Source organism: Bison bison, unplaced genomic scaffold (assembly GCF_000754665.1).
Source record: "Bison bison bison isolate TAMUID 2011002044 unplaced genomic scaffold, Bison_UMD1.0 scf7180017864115, whole genome shotgun sequence".
In the NCBI taxonomy this organism is placed as follows: domain Eukaryota; kingdom Metazoa; phylum Chordata; class Mammalia; order Artiodactyla; family Bovidae; genus Bison; species Bison bison.
Window position 1 is genome coordinate 1,256,569 of NW_011494687.1, and position 22,858 is coordinate 1,279,426.

The window sequence follows — 22,858 nt, forward strand, 5'->3', positions numbered from 1 at the left end:
CCTCTTCTGCTATATTTTCCCTTTCCTTTCATGCTTACATGGCCCCATCCACAAAAACAAACACTGTTCCCTTAGAGAAAAGCTCACTCTGCTAAGTGGGGAGAGCAGTAAGGGAATCTCAGGCTTGGGGATGGCCAGATGAGCTCTACAGTTCATTGTAGATGGTCTTAGGATGAAGTCTCCAAGACAGAATGGGCCAATGACTTCGCTGTTGGTAAAGAAAAGGCTCAGAAGTAACACCTACAGAGTCGTGTTTCCATTTGAGAGTCTTCAGTCCAAGGAGGTGGCTCAGTTGGTGGCTTAGAAGACACCTGCTAAGCGAGCCCCGCCTTCAGTACTGCCCTGAGACTTCTCCTAGGCTTTCCCTTTCTTTCTCCCAACCTCTTCAGGTTGTTCTAGTTGTTCAACCTTGGGACTGTTGACATAGGTGGATTTTTTTCCCCTATCCTTGGAAACACTTGTTAACTCTTGTCTCTTTGATAGCAGCCATTCTAACAGACATGAAGTGATCATTCTGATTTTGATTTGCATTTTCCTCATGATTAGTGATATTGAGCTTCTTTTCATGTATCTGTTGGCTATTTATATGACTTCTTTGGAAAAATGTCTATGCAGATCCTCTCTCAGTTCAGTCACTCAGTCGTGTCCAATTCTTTGCGATCCCATGAACCACAGCACGCCAGGCCTCCCTGTCCATCACCAACTCCTGGAGCTCTTTTGTAATTGGATTTATTTTGCTATTGAGTTTTATGAGTCCCTTCTATATTTTGGATGTTAACTCCTTATCAGATATACAGTTTGCAGATATTTCTCTCATTCTATAGGTTGCCTTTTCATTTTGTTGATTGTTTCTTTGGTTGTGTAGAAACTTTTTGGTTTGATGTAGACCCACTTATTTTTACTTTTGTTGCTTTCGGTTTCACAGCCAAAAAAATTGTTGCCAAGGTCAACATCAAGGAATTTTTCCCTATGTTTTCCCACCTGGGAAGCCTGTGGGCTTGTCACGTATGGTCTTTATTATGTTGGAATATGTTTCTTCTGTGGGGCTTCCCTAGTAGCTCAGCTGATAAAGAATATGCCTGCAATGAAGGAGATCCCAGTTCAATTCCTGTGTTGGGAAGATCCCCTGGAGAAGGGCATGGCAACTCATTCTAGCATTCTTGCCTGGAGAATTCCCATGGACAGAGGAGCCTGGCGGGCTACAGCCCATAGGGTTGTAAAGAGTGGGACACGACTGAGTGACTAAGCACAGTACATGCCTTTCAAGTAGTGACATCAACAGAGCTGTGCTTGAGGAAAATTATCAGACAGCACTGTGTGGAGGTGAGAAGGGACTAACACTGTGGGGATGGTGAGAAGGCTTCTACGATAGGTCAAGCAAGAGGTATTGAATGTTGAAGGCTTGAACGATGGATGTGACCATGGGAGTGAAGGGTAGGGGACAGGTGCTCCAGATACTAGAGAGCTGGACTCTACCGCCTCATCTCTGGAGGGAATGCATGGGGCAATGAAGAGAAAGTGTCAGAGCCTTAAGACTAAAAATAATACAAATAGAAATTGGGAATCCTGGAGGAGAAACAGTTTTAGGAGAAAATATGATGTGTTCTATCTTGGATATATTGACTATCTGGCTCAACATCTGGCTGAAAAGTACTTAAGGAAATTAGAAAGACAGGATAGAGCCTCAGAAAATGGTCAGGTCAAGGGATATAGATATTTGAAATAGTCAAAACACCTCAAGGCTTTTGATTCACATTCAATTTAGGCCTATGTTTTGGGATTCTGCTTGGCCTGGCATACCTCTCTTTCAAGTTTAGTCTTACTATGTGGTGATTGAATAGTAATATGTAGAAAGGCTGTGGTTTCCAAGCTTCCTCCTCACGGGGGACATGGATTCTCATCTTTGAATGGCATCAGGAAATTACCCTTTTAGTCAGTAAACAGGCAGGATGAAGCTCTGTTAGTACAGTGCACCAGAGAATGACAACTGGGCAGAACAGAGGCAGTTGGCTAGAGAACACAGGACTCATACTGGAGAGAGCAGAAAACCTGGGGGAGGGGAGAGAATACGGAGGCAGTGGGAGGAGGGAAAAGGAGAGAAAGAGAAGAGCAGGGAGGGACCAATCAATGTCTTTATCCACTGTTTTCTCCCCTTCACTGGCTCCTCGAGTTCTATTCACCTCAACAGTTCTGGACCTAATTATAAAAAAATGATTCTCTCCAACACCAGCTAGGTGTTTCACAATTCAACTCAGTTCTGACGCTAACGACAAGGAGACAACATTAGATTCCACAGGTTAAGGGTTCAGTCCTACAAGCCTACTACTCTCTTCACCCCTCACTTCAGACACCAGTTATAAGCCCAGATTATCACCCGTGCTTCTGATGGATGGTAGATTGAAAGATCCAGCAACCCCATCCTTGGGTTTAATTAATTTGCTATAGGGGCTAACAGAACTTACAGAGGGACATTTTACTTATCTGATGACTGGTTTATTATAAAAGGATATAACTCAGGAGCAGCTAGACGGAAGAGATGCTTAGGGCAAGGTCTGGGCTTCCCTTGTAGCTCACTTGGTAAATAATCTGCCTGCAATGCAAGAGACCCAGGTTCAATCCCTGGGTCAGGAAGATCCCCTGGAGAAGGAAATGGCAATCCACTCCAGTATTCTTGTCAAGAACCCCATGGACAGAGGAACCTGGCAGGCTACAGTCCATGGGGTCGTAAGAGTTGGACATGACTTAGTGACTAAACCACCATCATGGGGAAATGACACAGAGCTTCTGTGCCCTCTCCAAGCCACCCTCCCTGAATCTCCGAATGTTCATCTGGAAGGTCTCTGAACCCTATCCTTTTTGGTTTTGGTGGAGACTTCATTATATAGGCATAATTGATTTAAATCAGTGCATGCTTAGTCGCTCAGTCGTGTCTGACTCTTTGTGACCCCATGGACTGCAGCCCACCAGGTTCCTCTGTCCATGGGATTCTCCAGGCAAAAATACTGGAGTGGGTTACCATGCCCTTCTCCAAGGGAACTTCCCAACCTAGGAATCGAACCAGGGTCTCCTGCATTGCAGGCCAATTTTTTACTAGCTGAGCTATCAGGGACGCCCCTTAAATCATTGGCCATTACTGATTAAACTCAATCTCCAAATCCTCTCCTCTCCCTGGAGGTCAGGAGGTGGAACTGAAAGTTCCAACCAGTTCAGCCCAATGTAGAACTCTACTGGGCAGTCTTTGTTCAAGGACCCTCGTTGGCCTAGTTGAGACTTTCTCAGGGCTGAACTGCAGTTTAAGTTTCTTCTTTTTAAATCCTTTTTTCCTTCTCTTTCTTGTTTCAGACCTGTATTGGCACCCACTCCTGCACTTTCCACCTTTAGTCTTTTTAGGTATTTTCCCCCAGTGAGTGCCTTGCATGTCTGTTTCTGTCTTGGCATCTGAACTGACACACAGGGATATTGATAGGATCTACCTTAATGGGCTGTTATGAAAATTCAATGACTTAATATATATGAAATGCTTATAACAGGACCTGTATGTACTACAGCACGTGCTTTGCAAGTGTTAGCTGCTTTTATTATGCTTTTGATCTGAAGTTATATTTTATTCTCATTAGGAAACCTCTCAGTTCTTAGACTGGCTTGGAAGCCTCTCCTGAATGCTCCAACAGCATCTGGCCCTCACTTCTATTATGGCTGGCCCTCCATATCTACTGGTTTTGCACCTGCAGATTCAACCAACCACAGATTAAAAATATTAGGAAAAAAATTTCCGGAAAGTTCCAAAAAAGCTAAACTTGAATTTGCTTCATGCCAGCAACTATTTACATAGCATTTACACCACATTTACAACTAATTACAGGCATTTACATTGTATTTTCACCTATTTCCATATCATTTACATTATATTAGGTATGATAAGTAATCTAGAGATGATTTAAAGAGGATATTCATAGGTTATATGCAAATGCTATGTCATTTTACATAAGGGACAGAACATCCTCAGATTTTGGTATTTGTGAAGGGTCCTGGGACCAACCCCTTATGGATACCAAGGGATGACTGTATATCGCACTGTTTTCTTGTCAGTCTTTACACTTAGACCATGAATTCAATGCATAATGGAATCTTGTTTTGTTCACTTTTGTGTATCAGTGCTTTACATTGTGTCTGACTCATAGTGGATGTTGAATTGATGTCGTTGAATGAAAATGATTCAGTGGAGTCTTAACAGATGAGTATTATTTGTCAAATGGATGAGAGCTGGGAAAGAATTATAGACAGAATTGTATATTGGGGCATGAAAAGCCTGTACTGTGTGGGTTATTGAAAGGTGCTTATTACAGCTAAAGAGTAGGGTGTAAAAGAGGGTGGTCAAAGAGGAGGCTAAGAAAGAAATCTGGGACCAGAGCACTGGGGAGACCTTAAAGCCAAGCTAAGGTAAACATTGTGTAAGCCTTGTGATGTCCTAGTGGGTCCAAACCCATCTATTAAAAAAAAAAGCTTTATTTATGGCTGATCTGGGTCTTCGTTGCTGCACTTGGGCTTTGTCTAGTTGCGGTGAGTGGGGGCTTCCTCTCTGGTTATGGCACATGGGTTTCTACCTGTGGTGGCTTCTCTTGTGGTGGAGCATGGGCTCCAGGCATGCAGGCTTCACGTGGGCTCAGTAGTTGTGGTTCTCAGGTTCTAGAACACAGGCTCATAAGTTGCAGTGCTCATGCTTAGTTGCCCCATGGCACGTGGGGTCTTCTCAGGCCAGGGATCCAACTGGTGTCTTCTACACTACAAAGTGATTCTCAACCACTAGACCACCAGGGAAACCCCTACACCCATCTTTGACCTCTATCTATGACTTCCCAGGTGGCTCTGTGTTAAAGAATCCACCTGCCAAGGCAGGAGACACAGGAGATTCAGGAGATTCGAGTTTGATCCTTGGGCTGGGAAGATTCCCTGGAGAAGGAAATGGCAACCCACTCCTGCCTGGGAAATCCCATGGACAGAAGAGCTTGGTGGCTTCAGTCCATGGGATTGCATAGAGTCGGAAACGACTGAGCAACTGAGCATGCACATGACTTTATGAGTCATATGTTAGTTCAGCCAGAAACTACAGATTGCCCCCAAAAGGTGGATGTTTCTCTAGAACTATGTACAGAAGTGTAGGCATCTCTGAACATTCATTTCAACAATGCATATGATTGGTCTATATTTCCAAACTGCTTTGGCTGCAATGTCTCACCAAACTGTTGGATCTCTTAACTAATCTCTTTGCCTTCATCACACCCCTGTTTAATCCATCCTTCATTCCCACTGTGAGACAGATCTTTTTAAAGCTAAATCTGGCCATCTCAGCCTTCAGTTTAATACCTTCTAATGGCACACCCTTGTTGCCTATAACATACATCCAGATTCCTTAGTGTAGTTTACAGGACCCCTCCTGGTCTGACCCTTTACCACCTCACTTTCCATTTCTTCTTCCATATGCTTTCTACATCACCTAAACTGCTTGTAGGTATCAGGAAGTTTTATGCTGCTCACTCCTCCATTCATGTACACATTATTGCTGCCTGGAATGTCATTTCATCCGTATCCACTTTTTGAACTCTTTAACTATTTTATTAGAAGTATTTCAAAAATCATCGCCTCTGTGAAGCTAGGTCTAACTTAGCAGGTAGTGGGTCACTCTCCTTTATAGCTCCATCAGACTGTGTATACTTCTGTTTGGTACCTACCACATTGCAATGCAGTTGTTTGGTTACTTCCCTGACTCCCCTCTCTAGACTGTGGCTAGAGGGTAGGACCATGTGTTAGTTAGTACAGAGTCCTAGCACATAGTGCAGTGGTTGGCACATAGTAAATACTGGTTAAGGAAAAAAGGAAGGAATAAAATGAAAGCTGTTCTTTTTATTTTGAAGGAAGTCCTCTCACCATGTGGCTGTACCTGGCAGTCCTCTTGGGCCTGTACTACCTCCTGCGCTGGTACCGAGAGAGGCAGGTGGTGAGCCACCTCCAGGACAAGTTTGTCTTCATCACAGGCTGTGACTCGGGCTTTGGGAACCAGCTGGCCAGGCAGCTGGACCTGCGAGGCTTGAGGGTCCTGGCTGGGTGTCTGACGGAGCAGGGGGCCGAGCAGCTGAGGAACCAGACATCAGACAGGCTGCAGACAGTGATCCTGGACGTCACCAAGACAGAGAGCATCGCTGCGGCCACTGAGTGGGTGAAGGAGCGTGTTGGGGACAGAGGTATGGGCAAGTTTTTTCTCCTTTCATTTACTCAGGCGTGAAGATGTTAACATTTTATGTGCATATATATTACACATATATAATCTCAAAAGCAGGGCTTGAAAGACTGGCTTTGTCATTTGAAAGACAGTTGTGATCTTTGGCAGTGTGTTTTTTTCCTTAACAATGTTTGTATTGAAAAATGAACCCAGTAGATTTCAGATTTCAAGGCTATTATCTCACCTTGCAAGTGAAGTATTTACAACTACAATCCTTTTCTTCACAATTCTTTACGTTTGAAGAATTTTCAAGGGGTTCTTAAGGATCTGCTTCTTCTGCCCTTCCTTGAAGCCAGCCTTTGATCATCTATTCTTTTTTTAAAACAAGTTTTCATTTTATTTTTTCTAATTAATAGGCTGTATTCCTTAGAGCAGTGATAGATTTACAGAAAAGTTGGAAAGCACTGAGTTCCCATATGCAACCCCCCTCTTATAGTTTCTCCTATTAGTAACATCTTGCATTGGTGTGGTACATTTATTACATTGATAAACTGATGTTGATACATTAGCATTAATGAAAGTCTATAGTTTACATTAGGATCCACTTTGTGTTGTATGGTTCTATAGGTTTTGCCAAATGTAAAATATCCTATATTTACCATTATAATATGATGCAGAATACTTTCAGTGCCCTAAAAATCCTTTGGCTCCACCTATCTATCTCCTCTGCTCTCCCTACCTCCTCCAAAATCCTGGCAACTGTGCAGCCTTTTACTCTTTCCATCTTGTTGTGCAGTTACTCATTTGTGTCTAACTCTTTGCGACCCCATGGATTTCAGCACACCAGGCCTCCCTGTCCTTCACCATCTCCTGGAGCTTGCTCAAACTCAGAGATGCGATCCAACCATCTCGTCCTCTGTTGTCCCCACTCTTTCCATAGTTTTGCCTTTTCTCAGATGTCATGCAATTGGAATCATATTGGATGTAGCTTTTTAGACTGGCTTCTTTCATTTAACAGTATGCACTTAAGGTCCCTCCGTGCCAACCAGTCCATTCTGAAGGAGATCAGCCCTGGGATTTCTTTGGAGGGAATGATGCTGAAGCTGAAACTCCAGTACTCTGGCCACCTCATGCGAAGAGTTGACTCATTGGAAAAGACTCTGATGCTGGGAGGGATTGGGGGCAGGAGGAGAAGGGGACGACAGAGGATGAGATGGCTGGATGGCATCACTGACTTGATGGACATGGGTCTGGGTGAACTCCGGGAGTTGGTGATGGACAGGGAGGCCTGACGTGCTGCGATTCATGGGGTCGCAAAGAGTCGGACACAACTGAGTGACTGAACTGAACTGAGTACTCATTTAATTTTATTACTGAATAATATTCCACTATATGCACTGCAGTTTGTTTATCCATTCGCTTACTGAAGGACATCTTGGTTGTTTTAAATTTTTTGGCAATTATGGATAAATCCACTTTTCTAAAGTTCATTTTGGATATTATCCAAATCCTCTTTGATCCCCTTCTTCTTTCTCTACTTGTTTTATGATTCTTTAGGTCCTGATAATTGGACCTCTTAGATATCTATTCATCCAATGAGTTCTAAAATAGTAATAAAATTATTTTTTTTGGATTGAAGAATGTCTATTTTTTTTAATTTACTTTAAATTAGAAAACTGATTTTAAAATATTACTCCTACCTGAGGATGTTCTTGACTCCAGAGTCAGAAGTTATGGTTAGTTATAGCCTCTATGCTGTATATAGTGGTTTATTTCTACTGTATCGTTATTATTATTGTTAATGTTTTCCCACCTGTTAGAGAGTGTTCTCAAGGACATGGATATCTCTTAACCATCACGGTATTCCCAGTTTCTAACATGTTGTCTGATACATGTTAAGGGCTCAGCAAGTGTTGAATGGATCTCATTTACGCATAGTTTAATCTATTACCTTTATGCTCTTGATTTCTAAATTATTTCTTGTTCATCACACCTGAATTTCCAACTACTTGCTGGTTTTCTCAACTGGAAATTCTACTGGAAGCTCAAACTCACCAAATCTAAAGGAGAACTCTTATTGTCTCATCTTCACCAAATCTGCTTTTCATTTTGGTCCTTGAGACTGATTCTTCTCTTCTCCCTCCAATCCCAGAGCTCAAGACAGGAAGTTATACTTTCAGTCCTTTGGAAGTACTTTCTGTTTCACCCTTAAAGTGATAATATAGCCATTTAATCCAGAAAGAGTCTTTTTACTAGACTCCCTACCTTAGTGGGCCTTGGACTTCATATCTTCTAATTGTGTATATTTTTTGATGCTATAAATACTGAAGTTCAATTCACACTGTTTGGCAAATTCCCTCAAATCAAAAGCTATCATTAAGGTTCTATTTATCCTCCCTGGATTCCTGCCTTCTCTTTGTTTTTGGCTTGACCTTCTTTTATGTTCTTACTGATAGATGTGTTTAAGATTGAAAATACATATTTTGATTTAAGATTGAAAAAGTATATTTTGTCTAGCATTTTTAGCTGTTTTCAACAGAAAGATTGATCAAGGTAGAAGAAGTCTGTCATTTTTGTCTGAAACTAAACTCCTGCTTTGATTTTTATTGTTTTAGGGCTCTGGGGTCTGGTCAACAATGCAGGCATTTTTCACTCACATGGCTATGCTGAGTGGATAAAGATTGAGACCTACAGGGATACCCTTAGGGTGAACCTCATTGGTGTGATAGAGGTGACCCTGAGCATGCTTCCCCTGGTCAGGAAAGCACAGGGGAGAATTGTCAATGTCTCCAGCATTCTGGGAAGAATTGCTTTCTTTGGAGCAGTCTACAGTTGTTCCAAGTATGGAGTGGAAGCCTTCTCAGATATTCTGAGGTGAGACTCTAAAGTTAAAAACAATCTAGGAGAGTGGGATGGGGAGGGAGATGGGAGGGAGGTGTGGGAAGGAGGGGACACGCTTGATTCTTTTTGATGGATGACAGAAAACCACAAAATTCTGTAAAGCGATTATCCCTCAATTAAAAAAATGAAGTGGCAAAGAAACCCCCAAACAAACAAAAGCAACCACTGAGCACTTAGATATGTCTTAGTCACCACTACCTCCTAGTCACTAGTCACTTTCACCTACATTATTTTATTTCATCACTTCCAAAATCTGATATGTTTACTAGATATTATGTATTAGATAATATTCAAATATTATTGTTTACTAGATATTATTGCTAGTCTGTTTCATACAGAAAGCTGGGGCTCAGATTTAGTATCTATTCAAAGTTCACCTGCAACAACGATGATTTGGCAGAGCCGTGTTTTGACCGAAGTCTCTGTCTCCTGTCACCATACCACATTTTAACTCTCAAGATATATCCTTGGTAAAATTTTCTTTCTGAAGAGAGGATGACTGTCCTCTTTCCTCCTGTCCTCATCTCTTCACAGCAACCCTTTCTGGTGCTCATCTGCTTGCAGTTAACTTATTTCATCCCTTTATTCTGTATATCTTCTCTTTATCTAATGGTTTCTTTTTTTTCTTATAACTTTAGTTTGCCACAACCCTCTAATGGCCCTGCCTCTACCTCCTGGCTTTTTAAAATACCTCACTTCAGCTTCCTGCTCCTCTATCAGCGGTTCTTTCTTTTTATAGCTCCCTTCATATTTTAATTTCTGAGACAGAGAATCCTGTTGGGCCTGAGATCGTTTTTTTGGGTATTCTGTATGACATTGCATGATGTGATTTTTTTTGCACTTACTATCTGTTAGGCACTGCTGTGAGTATTTTACATCTAATAAATCATTTAATTTTCATAGCAACCCAGTGAGGAAGAAATTATTTTTATCCTTATTATATATCTAGGGAAACTGAGGCACAAAGGTTCAGTAATTTGCCATGGCCATCTTGGTAATAACAGGCTGAGTCACTGTCCAGTCCTAAGAAGGGCTCTTCTCCCATTAAGGACCCTTCCTGGTCATGCCAGCTGTAGACATGAGGATGCAGTCACACGGTACAGAATAGTGCTGCACAGACTCTCCTTTAGCACAGGCTGACTCTAGGGGCAGTTTCTCTTAGAAACAAGCTACGAATATTACAGACATCATGAATTAACTTCCTATGGCAGTTGTAATAAGTTTCCACAAGTAATTTATGGTGCATGGTGTCTTACAACTGCTACTGCTAAGTCACTTCAGTCGTGTCCGACTCTGTGCGACCCCATGGACTGCAGCCCACCAGGCTCCCCCATCCCTGGGATTCTCCAGGAAAGAGTACTGGAGTGGGGTGCCATTGCCTTCTCCCTGTCTTACAACAGCACACATTTATTCTCTCACAGTTCTGGAGTCTAGAAGTCTGAAATCAGCATCACTGGGCCAAAGTCAGTTGTTGACAGGGCCATGTTCTTCTGAAGGCTCTAGGAGAGAATCTGTTACTTGCCTTCTGCTTCTGGTGGCTGCTGGAATTCCTTGGCTTGTGGCCACATCAACCTCTGCCTTTATGGTCACTTTGCCTTCTCTTCCTCTGTTGGTCTTTGGATCTACCTATGCCTCTCTTATAAGGACAGTTGTGATTGCATTTAGGATGCACCCAGATCACCTGGCATAGTCTCCCTAGCTTAAGATCCTTAACTCAATCAAACTTGTAAAGTCTTTGCCACATAAGGTAACATTTACAGGTTTCAGGGATTAGGACCTGATATGCTTGGGAGTCATTATTTAACTTACCACATGCCATGACTGGTATATATCTAATATAATGTGCATATCATATTATCTGCTTAGGAAAGGAGTAGGGAAATAACCAAGGACATTACATGAGTTGTTACTGTATGGCAGGCATCTTTCCTGGCTTCCTGCCTATCCAACATTTTGACCACCTCCATGGGGCCGCTGCCTGCTGATTTACCACTGCTCATGCCTCTTGGACTCCCAGGCCAAGAGCAAAGACATGCCCTTCCAACCTTTAAATCATTATTTAGTTCCTGTAGGAAATTCCAGTTTGCCTTAATTATGCTAAGGATAAACAGAAAAAGGAAGTTTTGTCCCCTATTTGAGTTAGAGTTTTAAAGGTGATGGAGATGTAGCGTGTGGGGAATGTATGAGAAAGCTGCAAGGGGAAGTGAAATGCAAAGGGCCAAAGCACCCCTGGCTTGCCTAGCCCCTCCTTCTGCTCCAATACACACAGGTACCTGGAGAATCATTTTCTGAAGCTTTAACTTGAAAGGTTTTAGGCTTTGGTTTGATAAGGGAGGGTTTTCCTTTAGAGCAGTGGTTCTTAACTTTTAGCATGCCTCAGAGTCACCTGGAAGGCTACTTTGGACAGATTGTTGGTTCTTACCCCCAGAGTTTCTGATTTAGTAAATTTAGACTTGGGCTCAGTAATCTGCATTCTAGCAAGTTCCCAGATGCTGATGCTATTGATCTGGGGTCCACACTTTGGGAACCATTCATTCCTTTAGAGGATCACGATGCTTTGTGTTTTATATTCTTATGAAACACTGCTCCAAACTTTTCTCCTTGACATTAGCTTGGGCTTCATCTTCTCTAGCAAGGTGCTCCAACCTCTAGAGCAGGGAGCAGCCCTCATCACTGTCCTGGAGTACTGAAAGAATACCTCACAGGGTGCACAATGCCATCTTACTTCACGTGGTGAAGGCAGCACTTCGCATAGTGCCTGATACATACACGGCCCCCTGATGAATACTTTCGAAAATGTTTTTTGAACTAACCCAAATATTCTGGAGTGACCAGTGACTTGTCAGTTTAATGCCCACGTCATATTCCACTAATGGTCTCTTGCAGTCTTTGAACACACTGTAATTTTTCACAGCCCCCTGCTTCTGTGAGTGCAATTCCATCAGTATGGTATTCCACTCCACTCTTTCTTCACTTGGAAATTTCCTCTTTATCCTTGGAGGCTCAACTGAAACATTTTCTCCTTACTGAAGCCTTCTTTGACTCCCTCAGAAAATCTACATCCTCTTTTCTACTTATGTAGCCCCATTAATACCTTGCCTTTATAATTCTTTTGACTTGTATTGCAATTATTTGCTTATTTATCAGATTCACTCACTGTGGGTTTTTCAGGGGTGGTGAGCAGAGTCTTAATTTACTGAGATTGTGCATGCAAAACACTTAGCCCAGTAGATACCATAAAAACATTAATTTTCCTTATTATTCCTTGTATTCTTCATTTTTCCAGTGTATAGCACATGGTTGAAAGTGAACAATTGTGTTAAATAAATGGATGTGGAGTTGAATGGTTATGGTAGTTTGTATAATCATATCCCAATTATTGCACCTAGGGATGTGTAAAATTTTATTTTGTTCCCCTCCATTTCTTTATCTTTTAAAATATTCAGTAAAGGTGTTTTTATAACTATTTTGTTTTGTTTTCTCCTTGAAAACATTGAAATTGTGGTATCTTTCAGTCAGAGGAGTTAACTTGAGGGTTTTTTTTCCCCTAGGCGTGAGCTTCAACATTTTGGGGTGAAAGTCAGTATGGTTGAACCTGGCTACTTCAAAACAGCAATGACAGATTGGCAGAAGTTCTCAGAGATAATGAAACAAATCTGGAAAGAAACCCCTGCGCATATTAAGGAGACCTATGGACAGAAGTTTTTTGATGCCTGTGAGCTTTTCTTTTAATGGCATGATGGATAATCTTGCACGAAAAGGGCAAAGGCGGTTGGTAGAGAGAGACTGGGAGATCTTCTAAGAATAAATCACCTTCAGTAAAGCCTTCCCAAGACAAGAGGGAAGGTTCAGGAAGGTCCCAGCGCCTTCATAGTTGATGTGGTGATGGCTGTTGTGGCTGAGGAAGAGGCCATACAAGCAGCCTCAGGCCAGAGCTTGCCCTGCCCTGTCACATATGGGCCTGGACACCTGAGCACCAGGGAGGTATTATGTGGTTGGAAACATGGAGCCTCTGGATTTTGTGAGGGGGTGCCCCTTCACAGTTTGAAGGGGCTGGTGTGGGAGGCCTGCTTAGTTGAGCATTCAGTATTATCTACTCTTTGGGTAACAGCCTAGCCACAAACTCCACATTTTATTATGAGAGGAGGGAGGGTGCATATAGGTGGGGAGAGGTAAGTGGATTAGGACAGGATTTGCAGGGCACTGTCGGCCATTCCCAGAGGTTGGACCTCATGTGCAGGCCGTGGGAGTCTTGCAGGAGTGAGAAGGTTCAATTTCATGGCATGGAGGAGGATCGGTTTTGGGGGAAGAGGGAGGGCTTAAAGAAGTCCTTTAAGTAGAAGAAAGTCATGCACACTAGTGTGGGGTGCACCTTCCTGGGGAAGTTGTGGAGTCGTGTCCGACTCTTTGTGACCCCATGGACTGTAGCCCACTAGGCTCCTCCATCCATGGAATTTTCTAGGCAAGAGTACTGGAGTGGGTTGCCATTTTCTTCTCCAGGGGATCTTCCCAACCCAGGGATCGAACCCGGGTCTCCCACATTTCGGGCAGATGCTTTACCATTGCCACCAGGGAATCGCTCCTGGGGAAGAGGTACTTTTTTTTCACATAAAGAATTTAGCAGCTTGCCAAGGCCAAAGGGAGCAGCTCTCTTTTCCCATTCACAAAAAGGCTCCGTGGCAGGTAGCAGTAGCCCTGGCCTTGACTTTGGGTGATAGCTCAGTACAGAGAAAGGAGAAGGGGAATGTGCACATGGAAGACTCCTGACCTCCAGCCCTGTCTTCTGGGTACATTAGGCTTAGGGGGGTGACTATCCACAGAGGGGAGAGAAATTGGATCAAGGAAAGACTGATAGAAAACTTCCTGAGCCTCTCAGAATACAAAGCTAGGGAACTACAATTCCTAACAAGTCAGGCAGCCAGCTGCTCTTCTGAGCTCTTCTCTACCTAAAGTTTTAAACTATTAGAGAATTTGTCTCCCCTTGTGGGTACATATATTTGACAACAGAAATCAAAGGACAAGAGAATTTACTAAGAAGTGGCTTTATGTAAAAGGAGGGGTATATGTATTTAATGATTTAAAGGAGTTGAAATTGTTCATTTATTTGTCCCTAGATCAGAATAATTTAGATCAGTGCTATCCAATAGATATATGAGAACCATATATATAATCTTATATTTCCCAGTAGATACTTTTTAAAAAGAAAAAAAAACCAGGTTAAATTAATTTTAATACATTTTACTTTCAGTTCAGTTCAGTTCAGTTGCTCAGTTGTGTCCGACTCTTTGAGACCCCATGAATCGCAGCACGCCAGGCCTCCCTGTCCATCACCATCTCCTGGAGTTCACTCAAACTCATGTCCATCGAGTTGGTGATGCCATCCAGCCATCTCATCCTCTGTCGTCCCCTTCTCCTCCTGCCCCTAGTCCCTCCCAGCATCAGAGTCTTTTCCAATGAGTCAACTCTTCACATGAGGTGGCCAAAGTACTGGAGTTTCAGCTTTAGCATCATTCCTTCCAAAGACACCCAGGGCTGATCTCATTTAGAATGGACTGGTGGGATCTCCTTGCAGTCCAAGGGACTCTCAAGAGTCTTCTCCAACACCACAGTTCAAAAGCATCAATTCTTCGGCACTTAATCCCATATATATATCCAAAATACTATCGTTTAACATTTATTATCAATATAAAAGTTATTGATAAGATATTTTATATTTTTTCCCTATTAGTCTTTGAAAATTGATGTGTAGTTTACATTTACAGCACATCTCAACTGCTGCTGCTGCTGCTGCTAAGTCGCTTCAGTCGTGTCCGACTCTTAGCGACCCCATGGACTGCAGCCCACCAGGCTCCTCGGTCCATGGGATTTTCCAGGCAAGAATACTGGAGTGGGGTGCCATTGCCTTCTCCGCATCTCAACTGGGATACTAAATTTTCCTAGGAAGTACTTCTGTATTTGGATTAATACAACTGATAGTTGCCAGAAGCATTATTCATAATAGCCCCAGAGTGGAAACAACTCAAATGTCCATCAACTGTTGAAGGGAAAAACAAAATGTGATATAACCATACAATGGAATATTACTTGGCAATAAAAAAAATGAAGTACTGATACATGCTACAGCATAGATGAACTGTGAGAACACTTTGCTCCCTGAAAGGAGCCAATCACAAAAGACCATGATCTATAATTCTATTTATATGAAATATCCATAAAAGGCAATCTGTAGAGACAGAAAGTAGATTACCATTTGCCTAGGGCAAGTGTGGGTTGTCAGGAAATGGGAGAGTGATTGCTAATGGGTATAAGGTATCTTTTTGGGATGATGAAATGTTTTAAACTTAGACTGTGGTGATGGTTGCATAATTCTGGATAAACTAAAAGTCATTGATTTGTATATTTTATTTTATTTATTATTATTGTTTGATTATGTCACTTGGCTTGTGGGATGTCAATTCCCTAACCAGGGACTGAACCCAAGTTACAGCAGTGAAAGCACTGAATCCTAACCACTGGATAACCAGGGAACTCCTTGATTTGTATACTTGATTTAAAAAAATTTTTATCTACTTATTTGTTTTGGCTGCACTGGGTCTTGTTTGCTGTGCATGGGCTTTCTCTTTAGTGGTGAGCAGGGGCTACTTTCTGGTTGGGGTGCCGTGGGCTTCTCATTGCCATGGCTTCTTCTGTTGCAGAGCATGGACTCTAAGTGCACAGGCTTCAGTAGTTGTGCCTTGCCAGCTCCAGAGCACAGGCTCAGTGCTTGTGGTGGCCAGGCTTAGTTACCTGTGGCATGTGGGATCTGCCTGGACCAGGGATCCAAGCAAACTGAATTATTAACCACTGGACCATCAGGGAAGCCCTGATTTGTATACTTGAAATGGATGATTTTTACGAATGTGAATTATCTCAATAAAGATGCTAAAAAATTTCCAATTGAAAAGTAGATTCACATATCTATATTGTTCCAAACATATTTAAAAATTTTCCAATAACAGAATTAAGCTTTAAAATTAATTAAATTTTAAAATTCAGTTTTCAGTCATACTAGCTATGTTTTATGTGCTCATTAGCTACATGTGGCTAGTGGCTGTTATACTGGGAAGCATAGGTCCAATAGGCCTAATTCTTGTGGAACTGAAATGTAGTTAGACTTCTGTGACCTCATGCAACAGGATCTTAGAAATATAAACAATAAGTTGAAAGTGAAAGTGAAGTTGCTCAGTCGTGTCCGACTCTTTGTGACCCCACGGACTGTAGCCTGCCAGGTTCCTCTGTCCATGGGATTTTCCAGACAAGAATACTGGAGTGGGTTACCATTTCCTTCTCCAGGGGATCTTCCCAACTCAGGGATCGAACCCAGGTCTCAGGAATTGCAGGCAGACTCTTTACCGTCTAAGCCACCATGGAAATCCCTAAACAATGATTGCTAACCACCATTTTTCATTTTGTTTACAGATCACGATCTCATGAAACAAGGGCTGCTGAGTTGTAGCACAAACCTAAACCTGGTCACCGACTGCATGGAGCACGCTCTGACATCCGTGCATCCCCGCACTCGATACTCAGCTGGCTGGGATGCTCAGTTTTTCTTTGTCCCTCTATCTTATTTGCCTACATCCCTGGCAGACTACATATTGACTAGATCTTGGCCCAAACCAGCCCAGGCAGTCTAAAGAAAAATGATTTGATGGCCCTTGAAATGAAGACAAAAATCTGAAATTGATGATTCTCTCTGATCCTAATGCATAATCTATAATTTTTCTAGCAATCAACTTTCTTGCTTAAACTCATTTATCTGACACCATCCGAGAACCAACATGTTGATGTTATAGATATCCAAAGCTTACTCCCTTTAGGTGCTAAATCACTACTATTTTAGCCATTTTTGCATGACAGTGTTTCCAAAATGCATCAATCTTCCTTGCCCTGTTAGAGTAGACTAAAAACAGTTAAGCTTGTTTTGATGTTATTTCTTTAGGTAAGTGAATAGCTGTTCTGTGCTGTGATCAACTGTTGCTTAGGGACTATTGAGAAATGTGGGTCTGTTAATTCTTACTTGAAATGGGTCTGTACTTTGGTACTTTTAATAAATGTTTAATTTCATCTTCTTCCTATTAGCCAGCTGTTTTTGGATATGTTTCTCCTTTATATCAAAACCAATACAATATTGTAAGGTAATAAGCCTCCAATTAAAGTCAATAAATTTATATTAAAAGAAGAACTGATTATTAATTTTTTAATATTTAAAAGTAATGTAGTTATTAATTTAATATAGTTAAATTTAAAAGTAATATATGCTTAGTTAAAAATTCAGTTATTACTCAAAAGCTTAAAAATGAAAATATAATTGTTTCCCACCTGCATTGCTGCTCCTCAGAGATGAGTGCTTTTGACTTTCAGCTATTTCTTCTGGTATATATCACTGTATTTTTTAATAATATAGTTCATACCATTCGGAGAAGGCAATGGCAACCCACTCCAGTACTCTTGCCTGGAAAATCCCATGGATGGAGGAGCCTGGTAGGCTGCAGTCCATGGGGTTACTACAGTCGGACACGACTGAGCGACTTCACTTTCACTTTCATACCGTTATTTCTTGATTTATTAATTTTAGACATTTTTTATTAATTTCCTATTAGGATAAATGAGAATTTAGCTTTTCACACCACTTTCCTGACCATTTTCTTTATCTCCATACTTCTTTCTTTTTTCTTAAATTTATTTTTTATTGAAGTATAGTTGTATTACAATGTATTAATTACTGCTGTACAGCAAAGTGACTCAGTTATACATACATATATATATACATACTTTCTTTTTCATATTCTTTTCCATTATGGTTTATCACAAGATATTGAATGTAGTTCCCTGTGCTATACAGTAGGATTTTGCATGTATTACTTAGCCATAAATGGTACACGCATATATATAATGGAATATTACTCAGCCGTAAAAAGAGTGAAATAATGCCATTTGCAGCAACACTGATGAACCAAGAGATTATCATATTGAGTGAAGTAAGTCAGACAGAGAAAGACAAATATGATATTGTTTATATGTGGAATCTAAAAAAAAGGGTACAAATGAATTTACCTACAAAACAGAAATAGAGTTACAGCTGTAGAGAATAATCTTAAGGTTACAAGGCGGTAAGGGAGGGAGGGATAAATGAGAAGAATGAGGTTGACACATACACACTGCTACACATAAAATAGAGAACTAAGAGGGATAGAGCACAGGGAGCTCTACTCAATACTCTGCAATGTCCAATATGGGAATAGAATCTAAAAAACTGTGGATATATGTATATGTATAACAGATTCACTTTGCTGTACACCTGAAACTAAAATAATGTTGTGGATCAACTATACTCCAGTAACAATTTTAAAAAATCTTTTACAATTCTTACAGTTTTGAAGAGTATGCTGTGCTGTGCTTAGTTGCTCAGTCATGTCTGACACTGTGACCCCATGGACTGGATTGAACCCAGGTCTCCCACATTGTAGGCAGATTCTTTACTATCTGGGCCACCAGGGAAGACCAAGAATACTGGGGTGGGTAGCCTATCCCTTCTCCAGGGAATCTTCCTGACTTAGGAATCGAACCAGGGTCTCTGCATTGCAGGTGGATTCTTGACCAGCTGAGCTACCAGGAAAGCCCTTTGAAGAGTATGTGCTGTGTGTGTGCTTAGTCTCTCAGTCATGTTCAACTCTTTGTTACCCCATGGATTGTGGCCCGCCAGGCTCCTCTGCCCATGGGGATTCTCCAGGCAACAATAACTGGAGTTGGTTGCCATGCCCTTCTCCAGGGGATCTTCCCAACCCAGGGACTGAACCTAGATCTCCTGCATTGCAGGTGGATTCTTTACTGTCTGAGCCATCAGGGAAGAATACAGGCCAGTTATGCAAAGTGTCCCCCAGTTTGGACTATGTGATCCATTCTCATGATCAGATCCAGGTTATGCATTTTAGCAGAAATGACATAGAAGTGCATCACTGTGTCCCTCTCAGTGCATCCCATCAGTAGGCACAGATGTAAGTTTATTTCAGTACTGGTGATGTTAAGTTTGAACCCTTGGTTAAAGTAGTCTGCCATGTTTCTCCATTATAAAGCTAACTTTTTTCCTATGTAATTTTGTAATTTTTGTACACTAATAAAAAATTTTTAAAATATCATACAGCTTGGAGATTTCACAGCAAATATAAACACCTAATACTTGTACAAAATAGTAAAAGTAAAAATAATATGGCAAAACCAACACAATATTGTAAAGTTAAAAAATAAAATACAATTAAAAAATAATGATCAAAAAGATCATGATCTTGATATTTCAGAAACACAGAAAGTTATCACCAAACACCTTCTGAGTTTTGGCATAGTTTTTACATTGTATTTTCCATTAAAAGAAATGCTTATATTGAAAAAAAAAGTAATTTGTCAGGATATTTCAACATTATATAAATGCCCCATTCCTCATCAAACTTTTACCCACTCATTTTAGAATTATTTATAATTCTTTTAAAATCAGTTCTTATTATGATGGTTGCAAATGGTGATTTTTAGCTCTATACTTTCATCTATGTTTACAAGTTGAAATTTCCATTCCCTTTATTTTTTTATTTATTGTAAGAATGGATTCATGGATTCTTATTTTATTCAATTAGTTATAGACCATTTATGTCATAATATGTTTCATATTTTTATAACTCTTATAACCATAGCACTTAAAAAAAGCAATCTACTTGTTGGAGTTCAATATTTACTTGTGGTTCTTTTTGTCTTTAAACTGAAAACATATTTAGAACTTCTAAATATTGGGTTATTTTTTCCTTCCCATTCAATGTCTTTTATTATTCATTTGGGGTTTCCCTGGTGGCTCAGCTAGTAAAGAATCCTCCTGCAATGCGGGAGACCTGGGTTCGATCCCTGGGTTGGAAAGATCTTTTGGAGAAGGGATCTGGCTACCCACTCCAGTATTCTAGCCAGGAGAATTCCGTGGACTGTATAGTCCATGGGGTTGCAAACAGTTGGACCCGACTGAGTGACTTGCACTTTCATGTTTTCATTATTCATTTGAAGTATAATTTGGCTCATTCTTTTCCTGTTAGTATTTAATTTGGTATCATCCCCCACTCCTGCATCCTTATTGATATAATTTTATTTTGTGAATCCATAAAACATTAACATGATTCTAAAGTCCAACCTGAATTATTTTGAAGAAATCTCAGACATCATACAGAGACTTAAAATGTTGCCATTTGTAATAGCAACAACAAAAATTAAGGTACCTAGGAATAAATTTAACAAAAGATATATAATATCTTCACATAGAAAATCATAAAATTTTATTTTAAGACATTAAAGAAAGTTTTTGTAAGTGTAAAAAGATACAATATTCAGGAACAGGAATTTTTGAACATCAGGAAAAGGTATAGATGTATCAACTTCCTCCCAAATAATTTATGAGTTCAATGTGCTTCCAGTCCAGTCAAAATTCCAGCAGCATTTTATTCAAATTGGGAAGCTTGTTTTTAAATTTAATTGGAAGAGCAGAAAGGCATGCAGAACCACGAAAATTTTGGTGAACAAGTTGAGGAAAACTTGACTCCCCAAGCATTAAGATTTACTATAAAACTGTATAATGTGCACAAAGTAAAGACGGACAAATAGATGTTAAGAACAGAGCGAGGAGCTGATGCACATGTGGAAACTTGGTATGACAGCAGTATCATAATGAGGTAGTGCGGAAACGATCAGTAACGGTGATAAAACAACAGTTTTTTCTTAAAGAATATATTAAAATTAGATCCCTAGCCCCCCCCCCCCCACATTCAAAAATGAATTCCAGAGGAACCAATACTTAAATGTGAAAAGCCAAAATTTAAAACTGTCAAAACCTTGAGAATATATTATGTCTTTAGGATAGGAAAGGCTTTTATATAAGATACAGACACAAAAACTCAATCATAAAAGGAAGACTATCAAGTCTGACTATAGTTAAAATTCTTCCCAGGTGGCACTAGTGGTAAAGAACTTGCTTACAAATCAGGAGACAGAAGAGATGCGAGTTCCATCCCTGGGTCGGGAAGATCCCCTGGAGGAGGGCATCCAGATCCACTGACTTGGCAACCCACTCCAGTATTCTTGCCTGGAGAATCCCAAGGACAGAGGAGCCTGGAGAGCTACAGTCCATAGAGTTGCAGAATCAGACACGACAGAGTGACTAGGTGACTGAGCACAGCACAGCTACATCAAATACGTACCTTGGGGTTTCCCTGGTGGTCCAGTGGTTGGGAATCTGCCTTGCAATACAGGGGATGTGGGTTCAACCCCTGGTCTGGGGACTAAGATCCCACATGCCATGGGGCAACTAACCCCACGTGCCACAACAGAGAGCCAGTGTGTGGCAGCTAAGACCATAGATGGCAACCGCATTTATTATGAAGCCAAATAAATAAATAATAGTAAAAAATACATACCTTACATAGGTCAAAAGACAAGACGCCGGTTGGGAGGTACAGTTGCATCAGAGGTAACCACAAAGTCTTACTGTTAAGAAATAGAACTCCTTGAAATTAATAAACAAAAAAAATCTTGGTAGAAAAATGGACAAAGGAAAAGAAAATCTGCATGGCTAATAAACATTCAAAATATGCTCATTTTAATTAGCAATTGGAGAAAAGCAAAGTAAAATCATAGCAAGATGCAATTTCACATTCATCATACTGCAAAAAATTAAAAAACCAGCCAATACAAAGAGTGAAATTGTAGATCAAGGGGAGACCCTACACTTCTGGTGCAAGGGTTAATTTGTAAAATCTTTTGGTGAGCAATTTGGAAAATATTTGATGAAGTTGAAATGGATTTGCACTCTCATGCATAGCATTAATATCATGTACACAAAAAGATTAGTATGAGAATCTTAACTGCTCTATTGTTTGAATCAGGATAAACTGGAGACAGTTTATCTGTCCATTCACAGGAGAATGGATAACTGTAGTATGTTCATAAAATGGTCAGTCTATCTGTCTCTGTCTCAGTATTTCCCTGTCTATCCATCTGATGCTTAACATGAATAAAGTTAAACTATGTGTATTAATGTGGGTAAAACTTAATAACATAATAAATGAAAAAAAAATAATTTGCAGAAGATATGAATACTGGTATGATATCTTTTGTTTAAAGTGTTAAAACCAGCAGAAAGTGTTATATACTATTTATGGATATGTAGCTATATAGGAAAAGTACTAAAGATTTTATTAGGATAAAAAACACCAAATTCATGATGGTAATTACCTTTGAGGTTTGAGGAAGACTATATTGGAAATGTCAATTGAAATAATAATACTATATTTCCCAAGTTTGGTGTTCGATACACAGTTCAGCTCAGTCGCTCAGTCATGTCCGACTCTGCGACCCCATGAATCGCAGCACGCCAGGCCTCCCTGTCCATCACCAACTCCCAGAGTTCACCCAGACTCACGTCCATAGAGTCAGTGATGCCATCCAGCCATCTCATCCTCTGTCGTCCCCTTCTCCTCCTGCCCCCAATCCCTCCCAGCATCAGAGTCTTTTCCAATGAGTCAACTCTTCGCATGAGGTGGCCAAAGTACTGGAGTTTTAGCTTTAGCATCATTCCTTCCAAAGAAATCTCAGGGCTGATCTCCTTCAGAATGGACTGGTTGGATCTCCTTGCAGTCCAAGGGACTCTCAAGTGTCTTCTCCAACACCACAGTT

General features: G+C 40.7%; 1 protein-coding gene across 1 annotated transcript in view; it reads left to right on the forward strand.

Annotated features, from left to right (window-relative positions):
* The window catches only part of LOC104988095 (17-beta-hydroxysteroid dehydrogenase type 6), a 21,948-nt gene extending 4,606 nt beyond the window's left edge, over positions 1-17,342 (forward strand). The window contains exons 2-5 of the mRNA XM_010839277.1: positions 5,913-6,239; positions 8,833-9,091; positions 12,670-12,833; positions 16,577-17,342. Of these exons, the coding sequence (XP_010837579.1) occupies positions 5,927-6,239; positions 8,833-9,091; positions 12,670-12,833; positions 16,577-16,794 (954 nt within the window). The 5' untranslated portion in view covers positions 5,913-5,926 and the 3' untranslated portion in view covers positions 16,795-17,342. The remainder of the gene's footprint in view (positions 1-5,912; positions 6,240-8,832; positions 9,092-12,669; positions 12,834-16,576) is intronic.
* The last annotated feature ends 5,516 nt before the right edge of the window (positions 17,343-22,858 follow it).